The sequence below is a fragment of the Prionailurus viverrinus genome, chromosome C1 (genome assembly GCF_022837055.1).
Source record: "Prionailurus viverrinus isolate Anna chromosome C1, UM_Priviv_1.0, whole genome shotgun sequence".
In the NCBI taxonomy this organism is placed as follows: Eukaryota; Metazoa; Chordata; class Mammalia; order Carnivora; family Felidae; genus Prionailurus; species Prionailurus viverrinus.
The window spans coordinates 169,935,662-169,958,696 of NC_062568.1; the positions used below are offsets into that span (position 1 = coordinate 169,935,662).

Here is a 23,035-nt window from a genome sequence, read left to right on the forward strand (position 1 = left end):
GAAATGTCTCCAAGGCAGATGCCTTCACCAGTTTCCCGAAAGTGTCTCTTGAAAGTGGGAGACACGGTGCTCTGAGCAGGACAGTGAAAAGGTTGTGTTGGAGCCTGAGATAATGTAGTCTGAGTGGATGTCTCGATGCGGGGGTCAGACCTGTTGTATCTGTCATCCAGAGAAGTGAACGGGTGACATGTCCATCTAACAGTCCAGCTGAATGCCACATTCTTCTGCCAGGCCGCTGGCAAGGTTTGCTGTCTGGTTTGGACTCGGAGAGGGTGGGTGTTCTGCTTTGCTTCTCGAGGACTGGAATCGTGTGTTGGCTGTATACATGATACATACAACTTCAGAAGGCATGAGCACGCTATTAACATAGGCCTTCCCTGTGGTCATCGAGTGACTAATGAGGGATCCAGCATCCCTTATCGGGATGTTGAGGGCACAGTGGGAACATGTCTGGAAACAAGCAATGTTTGCCATTTGGGGAGTATTTTGTATATGCCAGTTCCTGTACTAGGCACTTGATACCTAGCACCCTGAGTGTAGGTGTTAGCCTCATTTTGTAAATAAGTGGATTCAGATCCAGTGCCGGTTCCGCTCTGACCCTGAAGTATTCCTTTTCACCTGATGCTGTGGGGCCCTACCGCTTGTGGCTGCAGTGCAGTGGAAGGAGAGCACGGTCCGTCTTCTTCTCCTTCCCAGTCCCATCTTCCAGTGTGGAACCTTGCTTTAATCCTTGCTTACAAGAAAGTAAGGTAACTTACTACAGTAGAGCAGGGTGGTTCTCGGGGTTTGGGGCACTATTTGGAAACCTGCGCTCTGCTGTTGTGCTGCGGACCTCCGTCTCCTTTGCGGGACCCCCTTGGCCTAGGTGATGCGGTGGGAGCCTTGGCTGTCTTCGTACCCTCCATCCCTGCCTTCTCTAGAAGGGTGTGCTCCCAGGGGGCACCTGCTGACACCGCCTGGACCAGGAGCTTCTTTGGAGCAAGATTAGCCCCTTCGTCTTCTATCCTCGGCGTATGGCCCACTGACCCGCACAGAGGGGCCCTCAATACATGCGTGGCTTAGGACTGAGAGAGTGGGGGGCAAGGAGTGAGTGTGCGAAGCCGTCACGTTCCTCTGAGGCAGCAGATGCAGCCCACTGTTGATTAGGGACATCTTTCTCAGATCGCCAGAATGGAAGGGTGGGACTTGACTTTGCCTGCTTTAATTCAGGATTTGGACTCCATGAAGGGAAATCCTTTTTTCTTTGAAATGGATTTTTTTTTTTTTTTTTTTTTTCCCTTCTTAGCCTCAGAAATGGAGCAGTTAAGAATCAGCCCGGCTACCATGCTCGAAGATGAGATCACTTGGCTGGATAACTTTGAGCCTAATCGCACGGCTGAATGTGAGACCAGTGAAGCAGACAACATCTTATTGGCAGGACACCTACGGCTCATTAAGACCCTTCTTTCACTGTGCGGGGCAGAGAAGGAAATGCTTGGTAATTATTGCTTCCTCTTACCATGCGGCAGAATACCTCCCTTCTCAGTCCTTGCCATAGTAGTGTTTGTAATTAGGAGAATAGGATAAGTGCTCAGTGCTCTGTAGAAAATTGACCCTTCAGGTAGTATGAGATTGTCTGGAATTTTAGTGGCTAACAGACTTCAGGTGTATTCTACCTGTGTCATTAAACCATATGAAGAAGTTGATAGCGTTCAAAACGGTTGGTCCACATAACTTCTTAATACCAAGTAAAACTTACCGTTCAAAATAGGGTTTCCTCTTCTTGCTGTTACATACCTTATAAAATATTATCTGTTATAGATCTTACCTCTTTTAAGGGTAATTCTCATCTGGGAGGCAGCCCCCAACCACTACCCCCTGCCTCGTAGGGTACATACGAATGTCCTGGGGTACATGTATAATTTGTCAGGGCATATTCAGTATTAGAAGGTACATTCAGAAAACAAGTCAAAACATTAATTATTATCACTTTTATCACATGAACTAAGCTCTATAAAAATCTTCTTGGCTACTGGGGATACATAGAAAAGAGTGATTCTACACCAGGCTAAGAAGGGTACATCACTTTACCTAAGGAAGGCAGGATTTTAAAAGTTTCAGAAACCCTCCTGTGGACTCCCCTATGCCCAAAGTAAGAATGAAGTGTTCACTCGGACCGCTCTGCCTCGTGTTCTTGGCATTTGTGTTTCCAAAGTGAAAGCATGACTTCTTTCACTCCATTGTCAGCTCATAAAGGAAGGTACCCTCACTTGTCTTTGTTCCCTGTCCCCTGACCCTCCCACCCATCCCCACCCCTCTGCCCCACAGACCTTTGCCATGTGTTATAAGTGCTCAAACAATAAGCATCAAATTAAATTGAATGCCCTGCCATTGGGTGCCTTTGCTGCTCTGATATGAAAGTACAAAAACAGAGTCTTTGAATTAAAATGTGTTCATCCTCAACATGAATATTATGCTCTATTCCAGGTTCATCACTCATTAAACCATTGTTAGATGACTTCCTTTTCCGAGCTTCTAGAATTATTTTAAATAGTCATTCTCCAGCTGGCAGTGCCGCCATCAGTCAACAGGACTTTCATCCAAAGTATGGAAAATGCACGTTGTGTTCAGTTTTGGTAAAAATTCTAATTCGAAACTTTAGTCCAAAAAGCTTTTCTTAACTTGGAGTTTGTTTCCATCTTGTGAGTGTGTGTAGTTATAAGATATTATCCACCCTATGAAGAAATGCATGTAAAGGGGCTCAGGATAAGCCTGCCTGGCACATAGTGAGTGCTGTGCAAGGATGCTGGTGCCATTATTACCATCAAATAAGACGAGTAAGTAGTAAATAATGTGCTTAATTTGGTCGGTAGCAAATTCCAAGACAAACCGAGATCAGAAGAATTAAATCCAAAGTTAAATAGGCTCTGAATCTTGAGTTTCTTCTAGGAAGAAAGCATAGGTGCTTTTAGTGCATGAACCTTGTGATTTGCTGGGTATTGCCTGTGTCCTGACGATTAAAACTGCTAGTGACTTATTGTGGTAATTTTAGAATCAAATACTGTATTAGTTTTTATGGGTAGAAATTTGAAAGATCTTTCCGGAATGTTGACCCTACTTGGGTGCTCCTGGAGCTATAGGAGGAGGCTGCCCCCATGCTGCCATCTTCCTTGCTCTGAATCCAGCTTACTCCATTCTTACGAAAACCAGACTTAACTGAATAATCCTGAAGAAACTGGGGATTTGGTATTTAACCAGTGAAAAACACTCCCGTATAATTTCAGTGGTTATTGAAATGAGCAAGGCACAAGAAGCAACATTTCATGGAATCTCAAGCGATATCTTTTCATGTATGAGTATTTCTCTGTGTAGCTTTCCTTACTAGCAAAATCTGTTTCAGGCAGTCAGCCTTCATTAGAACTCTTGGGGTGGTCTCTCAGGCTTTGGCTCCCATCTCACCCCTGCCCCAGTCTTGTTCTGGAAGATCCGGCACTGGCTCTGTTGGGAGTCTTTTATTAAAGTAGTAGAAATACGTGAGTATCTCCGTTTTCAGTGAACGGGGAAAATAAATCCTTAGCAGTTTTATTGAAATTTTTATTCGTGAACCCTCCTTGTATTTATTAAAAGTAATACCTCCATCAGCAAGGAGTTGGGTTTTGTAATCATACACAGTGCCTTAATTAGAAAAGGTAGTGTTTTGTTTCATCCCTCCCCGTGCATTGAGTGAGGCTCACTTATCACAGTGACTCCAGCTGTTTCCCGTCTGAACCCTAATGCCAGAAAGAGCTTTAAAATACACAGTATTTTCACAAGTGACATTTATTCTTATTAACACTAACAAAGGAATTTCGAAATGCTTAGCCTGCGTGTACGGTTCCTCCTATTCGTTCTTTACCTGTCCTTTGCAAACCAAAAGTCCAAGTAAGAGGCAAAGGACAGGGCCAACTGCTGGCCATTGTCCTCAGGGCCTGGCCCAGTGCTGATCTAAGAGCCCCATAGCCCCTCGTGAACACATCTCCCACACTGCACCCCATACATGTTTCTCTCAGAGGTTCGATGTCCTCTTTTCTGTGTATCCTTCCTAACCTGTGATCTCCTCAGTAATGTAAGGTTGGCCTAGGTGACAGTGAGAAATTACTGTCCATCCCCAAAGTGATTTCTTCTAAACGTGAACAATTATCAGAAGCCTTTGGTTTCCTGCAGACTGCCTGCTAGTTACCTTTTATTGTCATTTGAAACAAATTAATTTGGCAAACCACGTATTTCTGTCTCCGTTTTCTCGGCAAGATGAAGTTGATTAGTGTCCTCAAAGAATTTTTTGTCACCAGACACATATAAAAAACATTTACGGGTATCTCTTCTGATCCACATAGCTTTCTTTTCCTGCCATTTAGATATTTGAATTTCAGGACAATGTCTACAAAAAGCTTCCTTGCTACCTACTTTGAGAGAGAGTTATTCTCATGTTTTCCTTGGTAAAAGTTTCAGACTCTTTATCCTCCATTTTTGCTGATCTAAACCTTAGATAAAAACACTCTGGACTCCTAAGTGAGACATTTCGCTACTTTATCAGGCCAAGAAGATATGTAGCTCTTAACCATAACCATTCCTCCTGTATTCATGGCCTCTTCCTTTAAGTAAACACTTCCCGCTGGATTCCTTGAGCTCTGCCATCAGACCTGATTAACTCAGTTTGAGGAATTGAGGCTCTGATACTTTCATTTCAAATGTTGATTTAGTTTAATGACCAACTCAAGTGGATTATTCACTGTTGGAACTGACTTGCATCTTTTGTTTGTAGGTGTAGTACAGTGAATAGCCGACTGGCAGCCTATGAAGTCCTTGTGATGCTGGCTGATAGTTCCCCGGCAAATCTTCAAATTATCACGAAAGAACTGCTTTCCATGCATCATCAGCCTGACCCTGCTCTCACCAAGGAGTTTGATGTAAGTTTCCTAGACCTTGATACACTTGAATTTTGTTTAGGATGCTCAATCAAACGTATAACTTTGAAGCCTATGTCTGCATTACCCTAATCCCAAAGAAAGTCAGTAGTATTCTTTTGCTTATCATGTTCCCACAGTCTAATCAAGCATAATCTACTAAATTACTTCATACCATGCTAATACTGTATTACTCAATGATACCCTTTTTACTAATTAAAGAGAAGACATTTTTAAGTCACTTGATAATTACTCTCGGTAAGAAGTAGCATGGCAGCCTATGTTTTGAGTAACTGCACGTGGTACAGGGCCAGGCCACGGAGATACATACTCGAACGTTGGCTCTGTCACAGTGCAGTCTACATTCATTTAAATTCAGCTAAGATTTATGGAGTTTAGAATGCACTAAGAGGTGTGTTGGGCTTTTGGAGCTCAAAAACGCAGACAGGATTCCAGCCCTCGAGAAAGTCGGTGTCGAGTGGAAGAGACAGACCCGCAGGCAGATAATTTCAATATAATGTGATCGATTGTAAGATCCGGGTCATGTCCTGAAGGCTGTCCTCGCAGAGGGCCACTCTACCACCAGACGGCGGCGTCTTAGAAGGCGTCTTAGAAAGGATGAAGCTGGAAAGAGAACTCCAACGCTTCACAAGCTGGTGGGAAGGTGATTCCACAATGAGAAGGACGTGGGCGGAGCTGTGGAGCCAAGCGGCGGCTTAGTATCCATTGGGAACTACAGGAGGGGAGCAGCAGACCAGGAGCCGGAGGACGCTTTGAGAGCTTTGAGAGCCGCTTTTGTGTTCTCCACGGACCTTGTGGAGTCAGGCCTACCCCTTCGGACAGCTGAGCTGAGTCGTGTGCGGCATACAGGTTAGGCAGGAAAGGAAGGTGTTCTAGACAGAGAAAATAGCGCTTGCACAATGAAATGCGAGCGTGTAAATTGGAAACTGTTTTTGTATCAAAACATTTAGTTTATAAAACGTGTGCTTTAGTTGTACATAGTTTATTTGACAGATTTAAATGGAAATTTTATTTTTTTCATAAGTCGGGATTATGTCAGCATAAGGAAGAAAACATTTTTCTCATGTAAATACTTATTTTTTAGCACTGTTGTGAACAAGTTTTTCTTGTAACTTTTTAAAAATCTGTGCTTTGGACTCCACAAATACATTACCGTATTGATTAGATCTTAGAAATCACCCTGCTCTACGTGTATGTCAAATGTAAGTGGAAAATATATAATATTTAGCAATTCCTTGAGGTCTAAAAGACCTGCAGGGTTTTGTGGGTTAGTTGTAATGCAGGTACTTGATATATATGCAGAACGGGTGATTCTGGGCATGGCATTAGAACCAAGATTCTGCTTAAGTGGCATTTCAAGGTGTGTCCTATCCATTTCTACTTTGAGAAGTGCCGTGTTCAACTTTATCCAGGAAGACTTTTCTAGATTATTTCTACCCAGAAAAGCATCGTAATGGGATCTGTGTTAGGACAAAGCATCCTTAAGTGAAATGCTAGCGTATTTACCTGTTCCTTTAACTGTATGCTGATTAGCAGTGGTTCCACAGAAGAAGCTTACTTCCTTAAAAAGGAAGGAAGGGAGGGAATATGAGGCTTCCTTGACCATCCAGATTGGTCAGGAATCTACAGAGTAAACACTGCATAGAACCCTATTCCATTTGTGCAGAGTGCTACCTCAGTTTGTAAGTAGATCTGTTTACTTGCTTGATGTCTCTGTAATCGAGTGGGCTGTGAGCTCCTCGAGACATTATGCCTGGCACGGTGCTGGCACCCAGTGGGTTCTTAATAAATGTTTGTTGAATGGTAATCAAGTGACAGAATGCGTGACTACTAGATGGGCAAACAAACAAACATGACATGTTAGGTACTTTATGAATGGAAAAGGAGCATTGAGGGATTAGTATTATTAGCATCTGCGGAGGTACTTCCAGAACATAGGTTTTGTTAGCGTGACTCCTAAGCCACTGGATGGATAAATCTGTGGGTATATCTCTTTTCCCTTTCAGACATCTCAGATAACCATGGTGAAAATGGGCTGGTGACAGATACACTAATTCTCTCTCTACTGTTCCTACTCCTCTCTCTTCTAGTACCTTCCCCCTGTGGATAGCAGGTCCAGCTCAGGGTTTGTGGGGCTGAGGAATGGCGGTGCTACGTGTTACATGAATGCAGTCTTCCAGCAACTGTATATGCAGCCTGGTCTGCCTGAGGTGATTGCGTTCTTCTTTCCTGTTTGGTATGACAGATAAAGCGTGCAGTGGCTGAAAATGGTCCCATATTCATATATTGCAACATATAGGGGTCAGGAGCACTGACCACCACCATGCAGTCAAAAATATAATTTATATATTGCATTTTGGGTTTACTAAAAATCTAGACATCACTAGGGATTCTTTAGTCACTTCTGAAATCTGTGCACATCTGAACACATTGTTTACAGTTGCATGTTTGGGGGTTTTTTAATTTTTTTTTTTTAATGTTTATGTATTTTTGAGAGAGCATGAGCAGGGGAGGCGTAGAGAGAGCGGGGGAAACACAGAATCCAAAGCAGGCTCCAGGCTCTGAGCTGTCAGCACAGAGCCCGACGCGGGGCTCAAACCCCCAAGCTGTGAGATCATGACCTGAGCTGCAGTCAGACGCTCAACTGAGCCACCCAGGTGCCCCACAGTCACATGTTTTTATAAATCTGCTGAGGGAATATGCTGCCTGTTTGACAGCTAGACTTGACCAAATGGGATTTTTGAACTAAGTTACTGTCAAATTCTGTTCTATAACATCACTAATATTTTTAGTATTTTAGAAAAATTTAGGGTCTGTCATCAGTGTTTTATAAGAGTTCAGTTGACTCTTGAACAACATATAGGGGTCAGGAGCGCTGACCACCCCCCTCATGCAGTCAAAAATCCACACGTAACTTTTGACTCCCCGCTGATATTAACCACTAATATTCTACTGTTGACTGGACAGTTAACACAGATTTTTGTACATTATATGTACATATGCGTAATATAGTGCAATATGTATTACATATTCTTACAGTGGAGTAAGCCAGAGAAGAAAAAATATATTTATAATACTGTACTGTACTTATCACAAAAAAATCCATGTGTAAGTGGGCCCACACAGTTCAAACCCACGCTCAAGGGTCAACGTATAGTAGAAGCTTGTGATATCGCAGTCAGTAGTGTTGAGAATATCTCCGTGTATCATGGCACGTTTAACCTCTCATAGAGATAACTGGTATTCCTCATTCTAGCTTTTCGTAATCAAACAGGCTCAAATGATTTGTTCACGTTTCCACCAGCTAGGAAGTATGGAGGCTAAACATACTGAGAGTTGTAGCCACGCTCAGACATATGTAGCGCTGTGAAAGCAAGGTGGGAAGTACCTGTGCATATGTCCGTGTTTCCTGTGGAGCAGTGAACTACTTCTAGCTTAATCCATTGCGTTTCTTTCCAGTCGCTACTTTCAGTAGATGATGACACAGACAATCCAGACGACAGCGTATTCTACCAGGTGCAGTCTCTCTTTGGGCATTTGATGGAAAGCAAGCTGCAGTATTATGTACCTGAGAACTTCTGGAAGGTATTTCACTCAGTCACTTTAGATAGTTAGATCTAGTGATAATTGTTTCTGTCTTTATTAACTCCAGACTAATCCCGTTGCCAAGAACCTATAGAAGAATGGGCTGTACCATTCTTCTTAAGATCGATATTTGATTTCAGATGATTAGAATATTAAGAAAAGTCATTTATAATTTCTAGGGATTTGCTAATCTTAACAATTTTGAATGTTTCTCATGATTCTTATTCTGATTCTTTGGATATTTGTTTAAATTCATGTTCTAAATATTTTTTTATTCTTTTTTTGTTTAACGTAAATTTTAGTTAGTGAACGTACAGCGCAATATTGGTTTCAGGCATAGAATTCAGTGGTTTGTCTCTTACATTCAACACCCAGTGCTCATCCCAGCAAGTGTCCTCCTTAGTACTCATCACCCATCCAGCCCGTCCCCCGCCCACCTCCCTCCATCAACGCTCAGTTTGTTCTCTATCTTTAAGAGTCTCATATGGTTTGTTTCCCTCTCTCCTCTCCCCACCCCTTTCCCATATGTTTATCTGTTTTGTTTCTTAAAATTTATTTATTTGTTTATTTTCTGCGAGAGAGAAAAAGAGGGAGCAGCATGAGCAGGGGAGGGGCAGAGAGAGAATCTTAAGTAGGCTCCATTTTCCACGCAGAACCGATTCGGGGCTCTGTCTCACAAACTGTGAGATCATGACCTGAGCCGAAATCAAGAGTCAGATGCTTAACTGACTGAGCCACCTGGGCGGCCCTCTTAAATTTTACCTAAGAGTGAAATCATACGCTACTTGTCTTTCTCTGATTAACTTATTTTGCTTAGCATGGTACATTCTAGCTTCATCCACGTCATTGCAGATGATAAGATTTCGTTCTCTTTGATGGCTGTATAAATGTATACACACACACACACACACACACACACACACACACAGATATATCACCTCTTTATCCATTCATCAGTCACTGTGCTCTTTTGGGCTCTTGCCATAGTTTGGCTATTGTTAATATTGCTGCTGTGAACATTGGGGTGCATGTGCCCCTTTGAATCTGTATTTTTATATCATTTGGGCAAATACCTAGTAGTGCAATTCCTGGGTCATAGGGTAGTTCTATTTTTAATTTTTTGAGCAACCTCCATACTGTTCTCCAGAGTAGCTGCACCAGTTTAAATTCCCACCAGCAGTGCAAGAGGTAAAGAACATTACTTTTTAACATTGCTCTACCCTGTTTCACAGGAGGAGTACCTTGTATTTTCCCCTGTAGTTTGGAAAGTTCTAAGACAGAAACTGTTCTGTGGCCTCAGGTCCCAGCCGGTATGGTTTCCCAGACTTGTTTCGGTTACACAGAAGCCCGGGAAAAGCATAGATAACCAAGCTCATCTCACTTCTGCACAAGTGTCTAATGTCCTATTAGGGAACTTGGTTTTTAGAAGCATTTGAGTGCTCTTTCACATCCGTGTTCTGTATTCAGAGATTGCTGCTTTTCCTTTAGCAATATATTTAATTCTTGTCTTGCACAGATTTTCAAGATGTGGAACAAAGAACTTTATGTGAGAGAGCAGCAGGATGCATATGAATTCTTCACTAGTCTTATTGATCAGATGGACGAATATCTCAAGGTAGAGAACATCTCACTTTCCCTCTGCCTCCCTCAAACTGTAGTACGAGAGCAGAGTTGCAGGATTTGGGATGACTGTGAAACCTACAGATCAGAAAGTGGTCGTCTGGAACACCCCACCTGTAATTCATTTCCTCTGGGTTTGAACATCAAAACAGACACAGATCACTGAATGATGGACTTCTCTTCTTAATTCCTCCAACACTTGATGGAGAAGTAGGTCATTCTTCATCTGTACTCCACAGTAACCATTTGTGTCCACGTGCTCTTCCAGAGGTTGCCTGACCTCAGGAGTGCTGCCCTCGCCAGTGACCCGACGGCCCTGTGCATAGCAGCCCAACTCAGCCAGAGGGGCCAGATTAAAAAGTTATTTGTGGTGATGTTTGAGCCCAAAGCCTCCTGCCCCCACCCGGCGTAACGTGTGACAAACTTCCTAAGTGGTGCTGCCTTCTAGTTATAGGGCGTCCTCCATCACTGCCATTAGCTGTCCCTCTTCTCCTTAGTAGGCTCAAGTCAGGATGTCCTTTTTCAAATAACTTAGGAATTGATAGCATTTTATCCACAAGGAAGAAAAGATTGTGAAGAGTTGCTACTAACTTGGTTGTTGCGGCGTGGGGAGAAGAGTTCGGAATCGTCACGGAAATGACAAGCTTTTCTTGTCACCAGCTGTGACTGGCCCCTCTCCTCTTCCTTTGCCGGCTGTTCAGGCTCTTCTAATAGCCAGTGGGGCCAATGGGTTATAAGCCTCCTATTCGTTCCCAACTTAAACTACCATCATGACTCTTTTTATTTTAGCTGTTAAGTTGAAATCTGTGCTTTAGCTTAGGTCTAAATAAAATTCTATCTAAGTGACCTAGAAATTCTAGGGGCATCAGCTAAAATTCTAACTTTTGATTCCACCAGAAAATGGGGAGAGACCAGATTTTTAAGAATACTTTCCAGGGCATCTATTCTGACCAGAAGATCTGTAAAGACTGTCCTCACAGGTTAGTGAAGTTACCACAGACATCAAAAAATGTCATCATTGTTTTTATTTTTTTTCTCTTAATAGGTAGCACGTTATTCATTAATTTTCATCCGTATTTCACTTGGCTAAAATGACAGTGTATGATGGGGCGCCTGGGTGGCTCAGTCGGTTGGGTGGCCGACTTCGGCTCAGGTCATGATCTCACAGCCCGTGAGTTCGAGCCCCGCATCGGGCTCTGTGCTGACAGCTCAGAGCCTGGAGCCTGTTTCAGATTCTGTGTCTCCCTCTCTCTGACCCTCCCCTGTTCATGCTCTGTCTCTCTCTGTCTCAAAAATAAATAAACGTTAAAAAAATTTTTAAAAAAATGACAATGTATGAAAATCTCAGCTGTTAATCTTTTTAATGATTATTTATTTTGAGGGAGAGAGAGAGAGAGAGAGAACCGGGGAAGAGCAGAAAGAGAGGAAGAGAGAATCCCAAGCAGGTTCTGTGCTGTCAGTACTGACCCCGATGTGGGGGCTCTAACTCATGAACCAGGAGATCATGACCCGAACTGAAATTAAGAGTCAGACACTTAACCGACTGAGCCACCCAGGCGCCCCAGCTAGTATCTTTTTTAATAGTATTTTTATTCCATAAGCTACTGTAACAATTTATTGATATATTTTTATTCAGCCAAGTTCTATGATATTCAGGCTCGTGAGCATCGCCATGCTTAGTATTAAGTAAATCATGATGCAAGCAGATTTCCTACTCATGTATTTAAGGCAAAGCTTTAAGAATGCTTTAAGTTTCATTTGTAAGTATGTGGATTTCCATAGGAAGTCACAAATCCTTAAATAGGAAAATACGTATTCTCAGGGTTATCCTGATCCAGAAATCAAATTTGGAAGCAATATTTTTATAGTAGAAAAAGGATTCAGTATTCAGGTAAAAACATGGAAATTGCTAATTGGCTACAGTCGTAATGTACATGATCGTTGTCCTTTCTATTTTTATTTTTTAGTTTTTTAACAGTATTTTTTTTTTTAAGTTTCTTGTGAAAGAGAGACGAAGAGAATGTATGTGTGTGAGTGGGAGAGGGACAGAGAGAATCCCAAGGAGGCTCCACGCTGCCAGTACAGAGCCTGACGGGGGCTCGATCCCACAAACCATGAGATCATGACCTGAGCTGAAGTCGAGTCAGACACTTAACCGACTGAGCCACCCAGGCGCCCCAGTCGTCGTCCTTTTTAAATAGTGCTTCTAGTGTGTTGTGAATCTTGCATTTGTTGACAGACTTGCAGATCTGTCTCCGTGGACCTATGAAGGTTTATTGAGTTAAGTTTCTTTGGTTTCCATTTTTAAAATTTCTTCGTTGAAATTCCTAATTGTTAAGTGATTTTGAATTGCCAAAAACTGGTATTTGTATTTGGCAGTGTACCTTTAAAAGGATGAGGAATGGCACGTGTTAATTTCACTGATCATGAACATAGACCTGTGTTCAGTCTCTGCTACTGTGGTAGTGTCAAGATCTTAAATTATTTAAATTCCATGGTTGATTATGTTTTTTCTGTGATTTGCTAATCAGATATGAGCGTGAGGAAGCTTTCATGGCCCTCAATCTTGGAGTTACTTCTTGTCAGAGCTTGGAAATTTCTTTGGACCAGTTTGTTAGAGGAGAAGTTCTAGAAGGAAGTAATGCATATTACTGCGAAAAGTGTAAAGAAAAGGTATTACACTTGCCTTTTTTGAAAAACAAGATCAATTTGTTACTCATTTAGTTTGTCTTTATGTTTTATGTAGGAACAGTATTAAGCTCCAATTGTTGCTTCCATTAAATTGTGTCTTTCCCTGTTTTCACATGGGCGGGAAAGGCCTGTGAAAATCTGTGACCTTTGTATGACTTTGCTGTTTTCTTTCCTCCATGGAGGTAATTGGGTTTTGCTTTTCTTTAGAGAATAACTGTGAAAAGGACCTGCATTAAGTCTTTACCTAGCGTCTTGGTAATTCACCTAATGAGATTTGGATTTGACTGGGAGAGTGGACGCTCCATTAAATATGACGAACAGATAAGGGTAACTTATTTTTTTTTTCCCTGAAATGTCTTACAACCGTTACCTCACTTTCTTTTCCGCTGTTTACTTTTTATATTTTTAACTTTCATCCCCACTGTGAAAGGCTATGGTCTCAGCATTCTGAGGGGTACACAGCCCCTTGTCTTAAGCACCTGCTGCCCACGGACAGGCAGATCCGTAAACAACCCTCCTATCTGGTGATAGAGGGGAGGTAATCCTAGCTAGAACTAGGAAAACATCCCTCTTTTTTGAATCTGACTTAATTGGGTATTGCCGTGGATGTTACTCATCAACACTAACGTTGTCCTTTTGCTTTTAAATAGTTTCCCTGGATGCTAAACATGGAGCCCTACACAGTTTCAGGAATGGCTCGCCAGGATTCGTCTTCTGAAGTTGGTGAAAACGGGCGAAGTATGGACCAGGGAGGTGGAGGATCCCCACGAAAAAAAGTTGCCCTCACTGAAAACTATGAACTTGTCGGTGTCATTGTCCACAGTGGGCAGGCACATGCGGGTCACTACTATTCCTTCATTAAGGACCGACGGTAGGGGTCTCACGCGGTCCCTCCCCCTGCCTTCCAGTAGTCCTGCCTCCACACCCGCTTCCTGTCTCTCTCCTCCACTCCCCCTGCCCTCCTCTATCCCTCCTCCACTCCCCCTGCCCTCCTGTGTCTCTCCTCTGCTCTCCCTGCCCTACTTTATCATCCATGCTTATGAGTGTAGTGCAAAGAAGCTTTTGCATTGCTCTTTGGTCATATTTCATATTGGATTTTTAAAACTTAGTATAACAGTTTTTACCTCTTTGGTTTGAAAAGTTGTTTTAGAAATTTAAGGGTTGTCCATTTGAAAATACCCAAATAGAGTCATCTGCTCTATTTGTAGACAATACATAGAGATAAAGGCTGGGGAGGGGGATGTTGGGTTTCCATCTTATAACATTTGTTTCCCTGTGGGCTTCAGGGGGTGTGGAAAAGGAAAATGGTACAAGTTTAATGACACAGTCATAGAAGAATTTGACCTAAATGATGAGACCCTGGAGTACGAATGCTTTGGAGGAGAATATAGACCAAAAGTTTATGATCAAAGTAAGTATTTACAAGTGGATGTTTCACATTAGTTTGTTTGTTTTTTAACTTACGGTTTTCTATCAAATTGGAAGCAGTATTCTTTACATAAAAATGTAATTTTATTCTTTTTACATACCACTTTTCAGGCTGTATAGATCCACAAACTCATAGATAGGCAGAGTGGAAATGTTTAAGCTGCTTACAGAATGTTTTTTAAAATAATTCCTTGCAGGTGAATTAGACAGGTGATGGAGGAAGAGGAAGAAACGAATATCAGAGAGAAACTAACGAACACAGAATTTCAGCCTTAAAAATTGTTTCAGAGGAAGTAGTTGTCTGCTAAACTTCTCACATTTCCTTTTTACTTTCAGAGAGGCACGATGAATTAGACAAGACCCCTCGAACGCCTGTTTTTGAAACCGTATTTATTATGTAGCGTGGCAGTCCTTCTCTCCACAGCCACTGCCCCCCCAGAAGAAAAACTATGAGGAAAAGGACATCACAGAATCCAATCAGAATTTGCCATGGGGGGGGGGGGGGGGTGGGGAGGGGGACATTTTGTAGAGATCTTAGCATTTCTGAAACCTGATTTTGCAATATTTTAGGGGCATTTAAAATTTTCTGCCTGTATTTGGGTCAGAAGGAAATAAGAGAAACAGGTGAAGGAAGTAAGAGGTACAGACTTCTAATTAGAATATAAGTAAGTCACAAGGATGGAAAGTAAGCCTAGGAAATCGAGTCAGTAATATCGTCATAAAGCTGTATGGCAACAGATGGTGATATATTTATCTTGGTGAGCATTTCGTAGCGTGTATAATTGTCAAAACACTATGTTGGCTACCTACAACTAACATGTCAACTATGCTTCAATTAAAAATTAAAATGAAATATTCTGTGTCAGATTTTGATGCCGTGCCATGGTAGTCCTGTGTCTAATAATAGTAACCTTTAATGGTTAAATCCAGTATTGTTGCCAAAACTTACCTAGATTTGGTTGTTCTATGCAAAAATGGCTAAGTGAGGCAATTATAATCCCGTCCTGTGCCACAGAACTTCTTTTTAAATGTTCCTTGCCTTTTGTTTAAATCTAGACTCGCCTAGGAATGTTTATCTTCTTTACCCCATCTTTGTACAGCTTCCTTACGGGTCTTCTGTGTCACCTTCCAAGCAGTATGGTACAAGGACACACACTTTACTTACACTTTGCATTTAAGTTTTGTAAACATTTGCTGGATTTATGAGCCTTTCTTTTAGATTGTCGAGACAAGAAACCTTCTTTATTCTATTTACAAAGGCTTCTTCCTTCATGTCTTGTTATAAAGCAAACCCGTATACAGATGTTCGCCGAAGATACTGGAATGCCTATATGCTCTTCTACCAAAGGGTCTCTGATCAAAACTCCCCAGTATTACCAAAGAAGAGTCGAGTCAGTGTGGTACGGCAGGAAGCTGAGGATCTCTCTCTGTGAGTTTCTCTTTCACGTAGTTTGCTGTGTGATTTCAGTAGGTGGTCGTTGTAATCTTGAGTATAGCGTTTAGGATTTACAGGTAACTTGTTAAACAAACTAGGGAGAAATTCTAAAAAGAAAGTGAGTAAATCTCATTACCCCTTTTCTTATGGCCACCTTTTTATTATTTCCTTGGCAGAAGTTATTTCGTGTTTAGAACATGCACGTAGGGGCACCTGGGGGGCTCAGTCAGCTGAGTGTCCAACTCTGGCTCAGGTCATGATCTCACGGTTCATGAGTTCGAGCCCTGCATCAGGCTGTCTGCTGACAGCACAGAGCCTGTTTCATATCCTCTGTCCCCCTCTCTCTCCACTTTCAAAAATAAACAAACATTCAAAATATTAAAAAAATAAATAAATAAAAGAACATGCATGTAAACTATTTTGTTCTAGAATCGAGATTTTTTTCCAATCTCAGCATTTATCGAATACACTTTATAGTCAAAGTGTGGCACTTTGCCAGCACTGTGGGTTTTTTTTTAAGGTCGTCTTGTTTACAAACTTGCGTTTAAATGTATTGGATCGGTAAAGTACGCAGTTTATCGTTAAGCCTCGTACCCTGTGTACGTAAGTGTGTCAGGTTGTGGTAAGTGCTAAAAGGACAGCTGTTTTACACCACACGGTTTTCTGATTCTGTCCTTAGGTCAGCGCCGTCCTCACCGGAAATTTCACCTCAGTCCTCCCCTCGGCCCCATAGGCCTAACAATGACCGGCTCTCTATTCTAACCAAGCTGGTTAAAAAAGGTGAGAAGAAAGGGCTATTTGTGGAGAAAATGCCTGCTCGAATATACCAGGTAAGACCCACGTAAGAAATTCTAAGGGAGAAAAATCACATAAAAGTCCAAATCTGCCCCGTAGGTCCGGCAGTACTCCTGCCAGCCTCCTTGTGGACTTGGTTGGCCTTGCGTGCCTCATCCGACCCACCTCATCTCACGAGTCTTTTATAACAGGTCACAGAGGTGTCCACAGACTCAAGGGGGCCGGCACTGTCACTGGCCTGCTATGTGGCTGGGGGTTGCCACAGATACACAAGTGGGAGGGAGTGGCCGGTAGAGACAAACGCCGCTGAAGCTAACTTACCGTCTGGAGAGGAAAAGAAGTTAGGGTTCAGTATCTTTGGGTAAAACTAGTATGACAGTGATAACCACCAATTACTGAATATCTGCTCTGTGCCACGTGCTTTAAACAAATCCTTAATTCTTTTTTTTTTTAATTTTTTTTTCAACGTTTATTTTTATTTGTGGGACAGAGAGAGACAGAGCATGAACGGGGGAGGGGCAGAGAGAGAGAGGGAGGCACAGAATCGGAAACAGGCTCCAGGCTCTGAGCCATCAGCCCAGAGCCCGACGTGGGGCTCGAACTCCCGGACCGCGAGATCGTGACCTGGCTGAAGTCGGACGCTTAACCGACTGCGCCACCCAGGCACCCCAACAAATCCTTAATTCTTAAAAACTCTTGTGAAGTAGTAGGTTTTATTCCCATTTTTCAGATGGAAAAACTGAGGTCAGAAAAGGAGAAATGTGAGGCACCTGGGTGGCTCACTCAGTTGAGTGTCTGACTCTTGATTTCAGCTCAGGTCATGATCTCACAGTTCATGAGATTGAACCCCGTGTCAGGCTCTGCGCTGACAGCACGGAGCCTGCTTGGGATTCTCTCTCTTCCTCTTTCTCTGTTCCTGTCCTGGCTCACGCGCATGTGCTCTCTCACACTCGCTCACTCTCTGTCTCTCAAAATAAACTTTAAAAACAGAAAGGAGAAATGACCTACCAGTTCACAGAACCAGGATTTAAATTCGGAACTGTCCAACTACCCAGTCCAGGCTTTATACATAAGTAATCCAAAGCTGAGTTAGCCAGAACCAGAGAAGTTAAGAAAATTGTGGAGTCTTTCGTGAAGAGAGAAAGATTTAAGCCATCTGATACAAGGAAAACGTGAATTTGGTTGTGCTTGGGAGAGCTCTGTTTGTCCCTTCCAACCCAAAATAACTGGTTTGACTTCACTTGTCCCTTATATGGTGGTTTTCCTAAATTTCCCAGAAGTATTTGGTTTGATGAATAATAATTCACCTTCTTACAGCTTCTTATATTTAAAGGAAGATTTTCCTCTCTCCCTTTTTAAAATTTCAAAGCTCTAGAGAAGGGTTTTTGTGAACCTTTTCTAACTTAATGTAAAACCCTTTCTACCTAATGTATCATTAAAAATCTTCCATGTGCTGAATATTTTGCCCCGTTTCTTAAAAATAATTACTGATTTTCTTTTGTAGATGGTGAGAGATGAAAACCTCAAGTTTATGAAGAATAGAGATGTATACAGTAGTGATTATTTCAGTTTTGTTTTGTCTTTAGCGTCACTTAATGCTGTAAGTACTAGTTGGCTTGTTAGTAAAGGACTAAGAAAGCAGAGTGAAATCTGTCAGCTCAAGCGTTCAGTGACAGCCCTCGGTTGTTAGCATTCAGATTGGATGCCCAGAACATTCCCGCAAATAATGTCACTTACTGGGTGATATTAAAATACTGGCAGTGCTCAGAACATATAATGCGGATTGTGAATGGGTGCGGGTGTCCACATACTGGCTTTTTAAAGTGCTTTTTAATTTTATGAAGAATATCTGAGAATAGCCATGAGGCGAGGGCGGTGAATATTGGGCTTGGTGGAGATTAATTTGTCCCAATTTGTCATCAGACATCTTCAGACTCAAGACGAACTTCCAAGCACTTCTTTTTCTTGAGTACCATGATTATGATTCGCCAATAAGGGAGAAACTTTCTTAGTCTGTTGACAGTGTTTAACATCCTGTGGTCTAAAGGCTCTATTTTGAGAGGGCTTCATAAAAAAATGAAGAGGATGTCTTTTCTTAACCTTTTTAAAAATTTAAATGGAACGTTTTTTCTATAATAAGCTGGCTAGATTTTTCTTATTAGTGTTTAACTTTATTATAAGTCATTCAATTCATAACGTAATAATCTATAAAACACCTTTGAAAAATGCTGTGTTTTTTCACTCTCTCTCAGACTAAATTAAAGCATCCATATTATCCTTGCATGGCAAAGGTGAGCTTACAGCTTGCAATTCAGTTCCTTTTTCAAACTTATCTACGGACAAAGAAAAAACTCAGGTAAGAAATGATATATTTTGATAGTCTGTTGTGACAGAAGGCACTCGTTAACTCAATTAACATTGAATTTATAAATTCAGAGCATTGTGAAGGCACCTACCTAATACATTCAGGTGACTAAGACATGGTTCCTATCTTTAAGGAATTTCTAATCTCATAGGAAGGATAAATCAGAAGAAGCAAGGCATAAATGCTGTACGTCTTTGGGAACTGGACAAAGTCCTATCCAAATATGGGGATTGGGTAGGTGTTAAAGACATTGGCGTTCCCAGAGAATTTTGAAAGGCAAAAACAAACAGAGGGAATAATCTAGGTGAAAGGGGAAAACCTGAGTAACGGATAAGACTTGCCTGAAGAGCTATGAATGACTAGTGTTGTGCTCATGCATGTAAGGACTCACTGGAAGTGAGGTCACCTGTGGGCTTTGAAGGAGCCTGTCAAGTGTCGTGAGTGCCACAGAGGGGAGCTGGGCCTTTGTTCACTGGGAAACCATGAAGGGTTTTTGAACAGGGGGCAGTATGCACAGAGGCACGCTAGATTTGGACCGGCATATTGTCCACCGTTGGTTTTTATCTTTAGCACCTGGAAGGTGCCCGACACATGGTAGGTGCTGGGTGAAGAGCTGTCTGTGAATAAATGGGTGAGAGGCGAAGAGTAAGTTACCCGCTGGCCGGAGGAGGTACCCGGAGCAGGGAGGGACTCGGGCGAGGAAGGCAGCTACAGTCGGAAGACCGGGACAGTTCTGTCTGTTCTCTCTCTCCGGTCCCGTGCACTTCTCCCACGTATGGGCAGGTGTTTTAGAAAGACTCTGCAATCAAAAAACACTGGAGAAGAAACAGATATGATGGCAACTTCATTTTCATGTGTAATTAAGATATATTAAATGATACTGATCTTTATTCTTCAATTGGAAAAGAAGGACTACTATGTTCCTTTCTTTTAATGTCTGGCATAGGACTAACTAAGGAATTGCATTCCTTTTGTTTGTGAAGTTGGCTTGAGCTGTTGGTACATCGGAGACTGTTTCCATTTTGTTTATATTTACCATTTTGGGGCTGGAGAGAGTGGAGGGGTGTTACGTGAGGTCACGGGCAATTTAGTCATTATACCTCATTGTCTGCCCAAATGTTTTTCTTCCATAAAGCAGGATATTAATAATTATAGCAATGAAGTATAAAAATGTTGATGTAATAACCTATTTTGAAGGTGGGCATTTTGTGAATGTCGATCAGTGACGCAAAACAAAATGCTGCAGGCCAGACGTTTTTCCCAATTAAAACTGTTTGAAGAAGATGCAAAAGATAAAAGTTAAACTCTAAGACTTAAGCTTCTTTACACATTTTTGTGGGGAGGAGGGACAGGGATAGGCGAATCACATCATAAATACCAAAAAATGCAAAGCACTGGCTTCCGGGGTGCATGAAGCCATGTTAGTCAGCGGTCATTGGGTATTCAACTTACCCTCTACCCAACCTCCCCCAAAAATAGGTTAACTAAAACCAGGGTGACAGTCCGTGGGGTTATTTGCGGGGGTCATACTCCTTACATCTCTGTCTTTGCTTTTTTTAAAGGGTTGATACTGAAGAATGGATTGCCACTATTGAAGCATTACTTTCCAAAAGTTTTGATGCTTGTCAGTGGCTCGTTGAATATTTTATTAGTTCTGAAGGACGAGAATTAATAAAGTAAGTGTCAAGATCTTTTAATTAATTAAAAGAAATCTGTGTCTCTTCTAGTGATTTAGAGCTGCAATTTCTTGTGACTATTTTTATTTCTACTTGAAATTGCTTTTCCGATTGGAGTCAGTTTTGGACTTTTTTCCCTAGAAGCATGAGGAACTGTTCAGGTCACTCTAAAATCGTTCTTTCGTAAAACTGTCTCTGATGGACTAGACTCAGACAAGTGTTCCGTGAGCGCAGGGAAAGCATGTGTGCACATAGCCACACGGTCACAGGCAAGCGTGGCCTGAACTCCTGCTGTGGCTCAGGAGATTCCAGAATATGCATCTGGTGGCAAGGTGGACTTGCCAGTCCCTCAGGGACTCACAGTCTGGTGGCAAGGTGGAGAGGTCAGCAATGCCCGGTTACTGCATAGCATTACCACAGTATTAGACATCTAGCTACGTTTGGATTCTACTGTTTTTCAAAAACTTACTACTAGTATAATACCTATGGTAGTACATTTACCTACATACCTGTAATAAAAAATAATTAGCTTTTTCTGGTGAAAAGTCTAGATGCTCCAGTCACTGTGGATGTTTAGCCTGTACTCCCAGTCATCCTTGGGCCAGTTTCTCTTGTCCTTGGGGGAGTACAGTACTTATGCACAGGCTCTGTGATCTCATTGTCCCTTGTCCCCAGTGGGCCCCTCCTTCATCTCCTCACCCCTCATGCCTGCCATGCTAGCACACCCCACCTCCAGCTAAGGACCTTGCCTCGGACTTCACTGAGAATATACGAGTCACAAATGAGCAGGCCTCTATCCCCAGCACATCGGAGCCTGTTCTCGTCATCTTTTCTCCTGTTACTGTGGGGGAGTGTCCTGTCTCCTCTCAAAATGAATGTCTACACGAGCAAACCCTTTATCGGCTCTTACTCCTGCATCTTTACCTTCTAGAATTTTCTACAGAGTACTTCTGTCAGCATGCGGATATGCTCTGGTATCTCTCAGCTCGAACAGACAACAGAGAATTCAGAAATACAAGCTCGTTTCACAGGGAGCTCACAGTCTGGTAGCATGTTAGCTGACCGAAACTCTTGATCCCATATTCCTTTCATCTCTAGGTCTGAGCTCCAGACACTCATTTGCCTACTTGATGTCTCCACTTCTTTCTCTAATCTACCTCATACAGCAACAAAAGTGGTTTTTTGAAACAAACTGGATCACATTACTTCTGTGCTTGAAAATTCTTCAGTGGATCCCTGTCAGACGCCTAATAAAATCCACAGCCTTTACATAACCCACAAGGCCTTGCATATGGTCTCACTTCAGTTTCCTCACACGGGTTTGTTGATTCCTTCGACACGCTCAGCTTACTTTCCTGCCTAAAGACCCTTGCACCTTTATTGCCTCTATCTGGGATGTTCCCCCATCCAGTCCTGCATCTTACCCTTGGGATGTCAGAGCAGCCATTCCCTTCGGATGACCCTGTCTAAAGCCAGTATACGATTGCTCTGCTCTGCTGTTGTACCTGTCTCCTCGCTAAACTCTGGCTTCTTGAGGGCAGAAGTTAAGCGTGTTTGGTTCCCTACCGTACACAAAGAGCCTGGCACATAGTAAGCACTCCGCTGTTTGTGGGTGCGTGCGTGCGTGTATGCACACGCGCACATAACACACGGAGAGAGAGCAAGTAACCATTCATGTGAAGTGTTATGTGTGCCTGGCCCTGTGGAGTTTGCACTGAGATGAACTTTCCCGTTTTTCCAGTGTAATTCCAAAGTCTCTTCCCAATAGTAAGAAGCTGAATATCCTAGAATCGTCACATATTTGGAAGGAACATTGCAAATATTTAGTTTATTCCCTTATATCCACCCAGGCTTGCTTTGAAGTATCTCCGGAGGAACTTGGTGACTCCTCTGGGAGGATGTGTGGTTTGTTAGTGTTCCTCACGGTCAAGAAGCCCAATGAATCACCTGATCTGAATTCTTCCTGGGAGAGTTTATTATCTTTTTGTCTCTTTATCTTTATCGCTGTCAATTTGTCACTGTCGGTTGCTGAATTTACATTTTGTAATTACTTCTTTAGAATTCTTTTTTTTTTTTTTAACTTTTTTTTTTCAACTTTTTTTTATTTATTTTTGGGACAGAGAGAGACAGAGCATGAACGGGGGAGGGGCAGAGAGAGAGGGAGGCACAGAATCGGAAACAGGCTCCAGGCTCTGAGCCATCAGCCCAGAGCCCGACGCGGGGCTCGAACTCACGGACCGCGAGATCGTGACCTGGCTGAAGTCGGACGCTTAACCGACTGCGCCACCCAGGCGCCCCGACTTCTTTAGAATTCTTAAGATAACCTAGGTTGCCACTGTTATAACTAAAATAACTGTCCGAGTGTGTGTGAAGGGCTGCCGTCTCTTAGATCAGAGCTTCTCAGTGCTGTGCTTTGTTTTTTAGGCAATAGTCAAATGTCACTATAATTGTAAAAATCTGAAGCAGTGGTAAACATTGCTAGAAAATCGAGCTCTAT

General features: G+C 42.3%; 1 protein-coding gene across 3 annotated transcripts in view; it reads left to right on the plus strand.

The window, feature by feature from the left end:
* USP24 (ubiquitin specific peptidase 24) overlaps window positions 1–23,035 on the plus strand; it is a 142,571-nt gene that overhangs the window by 93,981 nt on the left and 25,555 nt on the right. For all 3 annotated transcript variants that reach the window (XM_047869446.1, XM_047869447.1, XM_047869448.1), the window contains exons 40-55: window positions 1,286–1,477; window positions 2,467–2,584; window positions 4,781–4,925; window positions 7,034–7,153; window positions 8,403–8,528; window positions 10,045–10,143; window positions 11,046–11,128; window positions 12,680–12,821; window positions 13,047–13,166; window positions 13,490–13,710; window positions 14,126–14,250; window positions 15,555–15,696; window positions 16,382–16,532; window positions 18,002–18,097; window positions 18,750–18,853; window positions 20,425–20,538. In XM_047869446.1, the coding sequence (XP_047725402.1) occupies window positions 1,286–1,477; window positions 2,467–2,584; window positions 4,781–4,925; window positions 7,034–7,153; window positions 8,403–8,528; window positions 10,045–10,143; window positions 11,046–11,128; window positions 12,680–12,821; window positions 13,047–13,166; window positions 13,490–13,710; window positions 14,126–14,250; window positions 15,555–15,696; window positions 16,382–16,532; window positions 18,002–18,097; window positions 18,750–18,853; window positions 20,425–20,538 (2,098 nt within the window). The remainder of the gene's footprint in view (window positions 1–1,285; window positions 1,478–2,466; window positions 2,585–4,780; window positions 4,926–7,033; window positions 7,154–8,402; window positions 8,529–10,044; window positions 10,144–11,045; window positions 11,129–12,679; window positions 12,822–13,046; window positions 13,167–13,489; window positions 13,711–14,125; window positions 14,251–15,554; window positions 15,697–16,381; window positions 16,533–18,001; window positions 18,098–18,749; window positions 18,854–20,424; window positions 20,539–23,035) is intronic.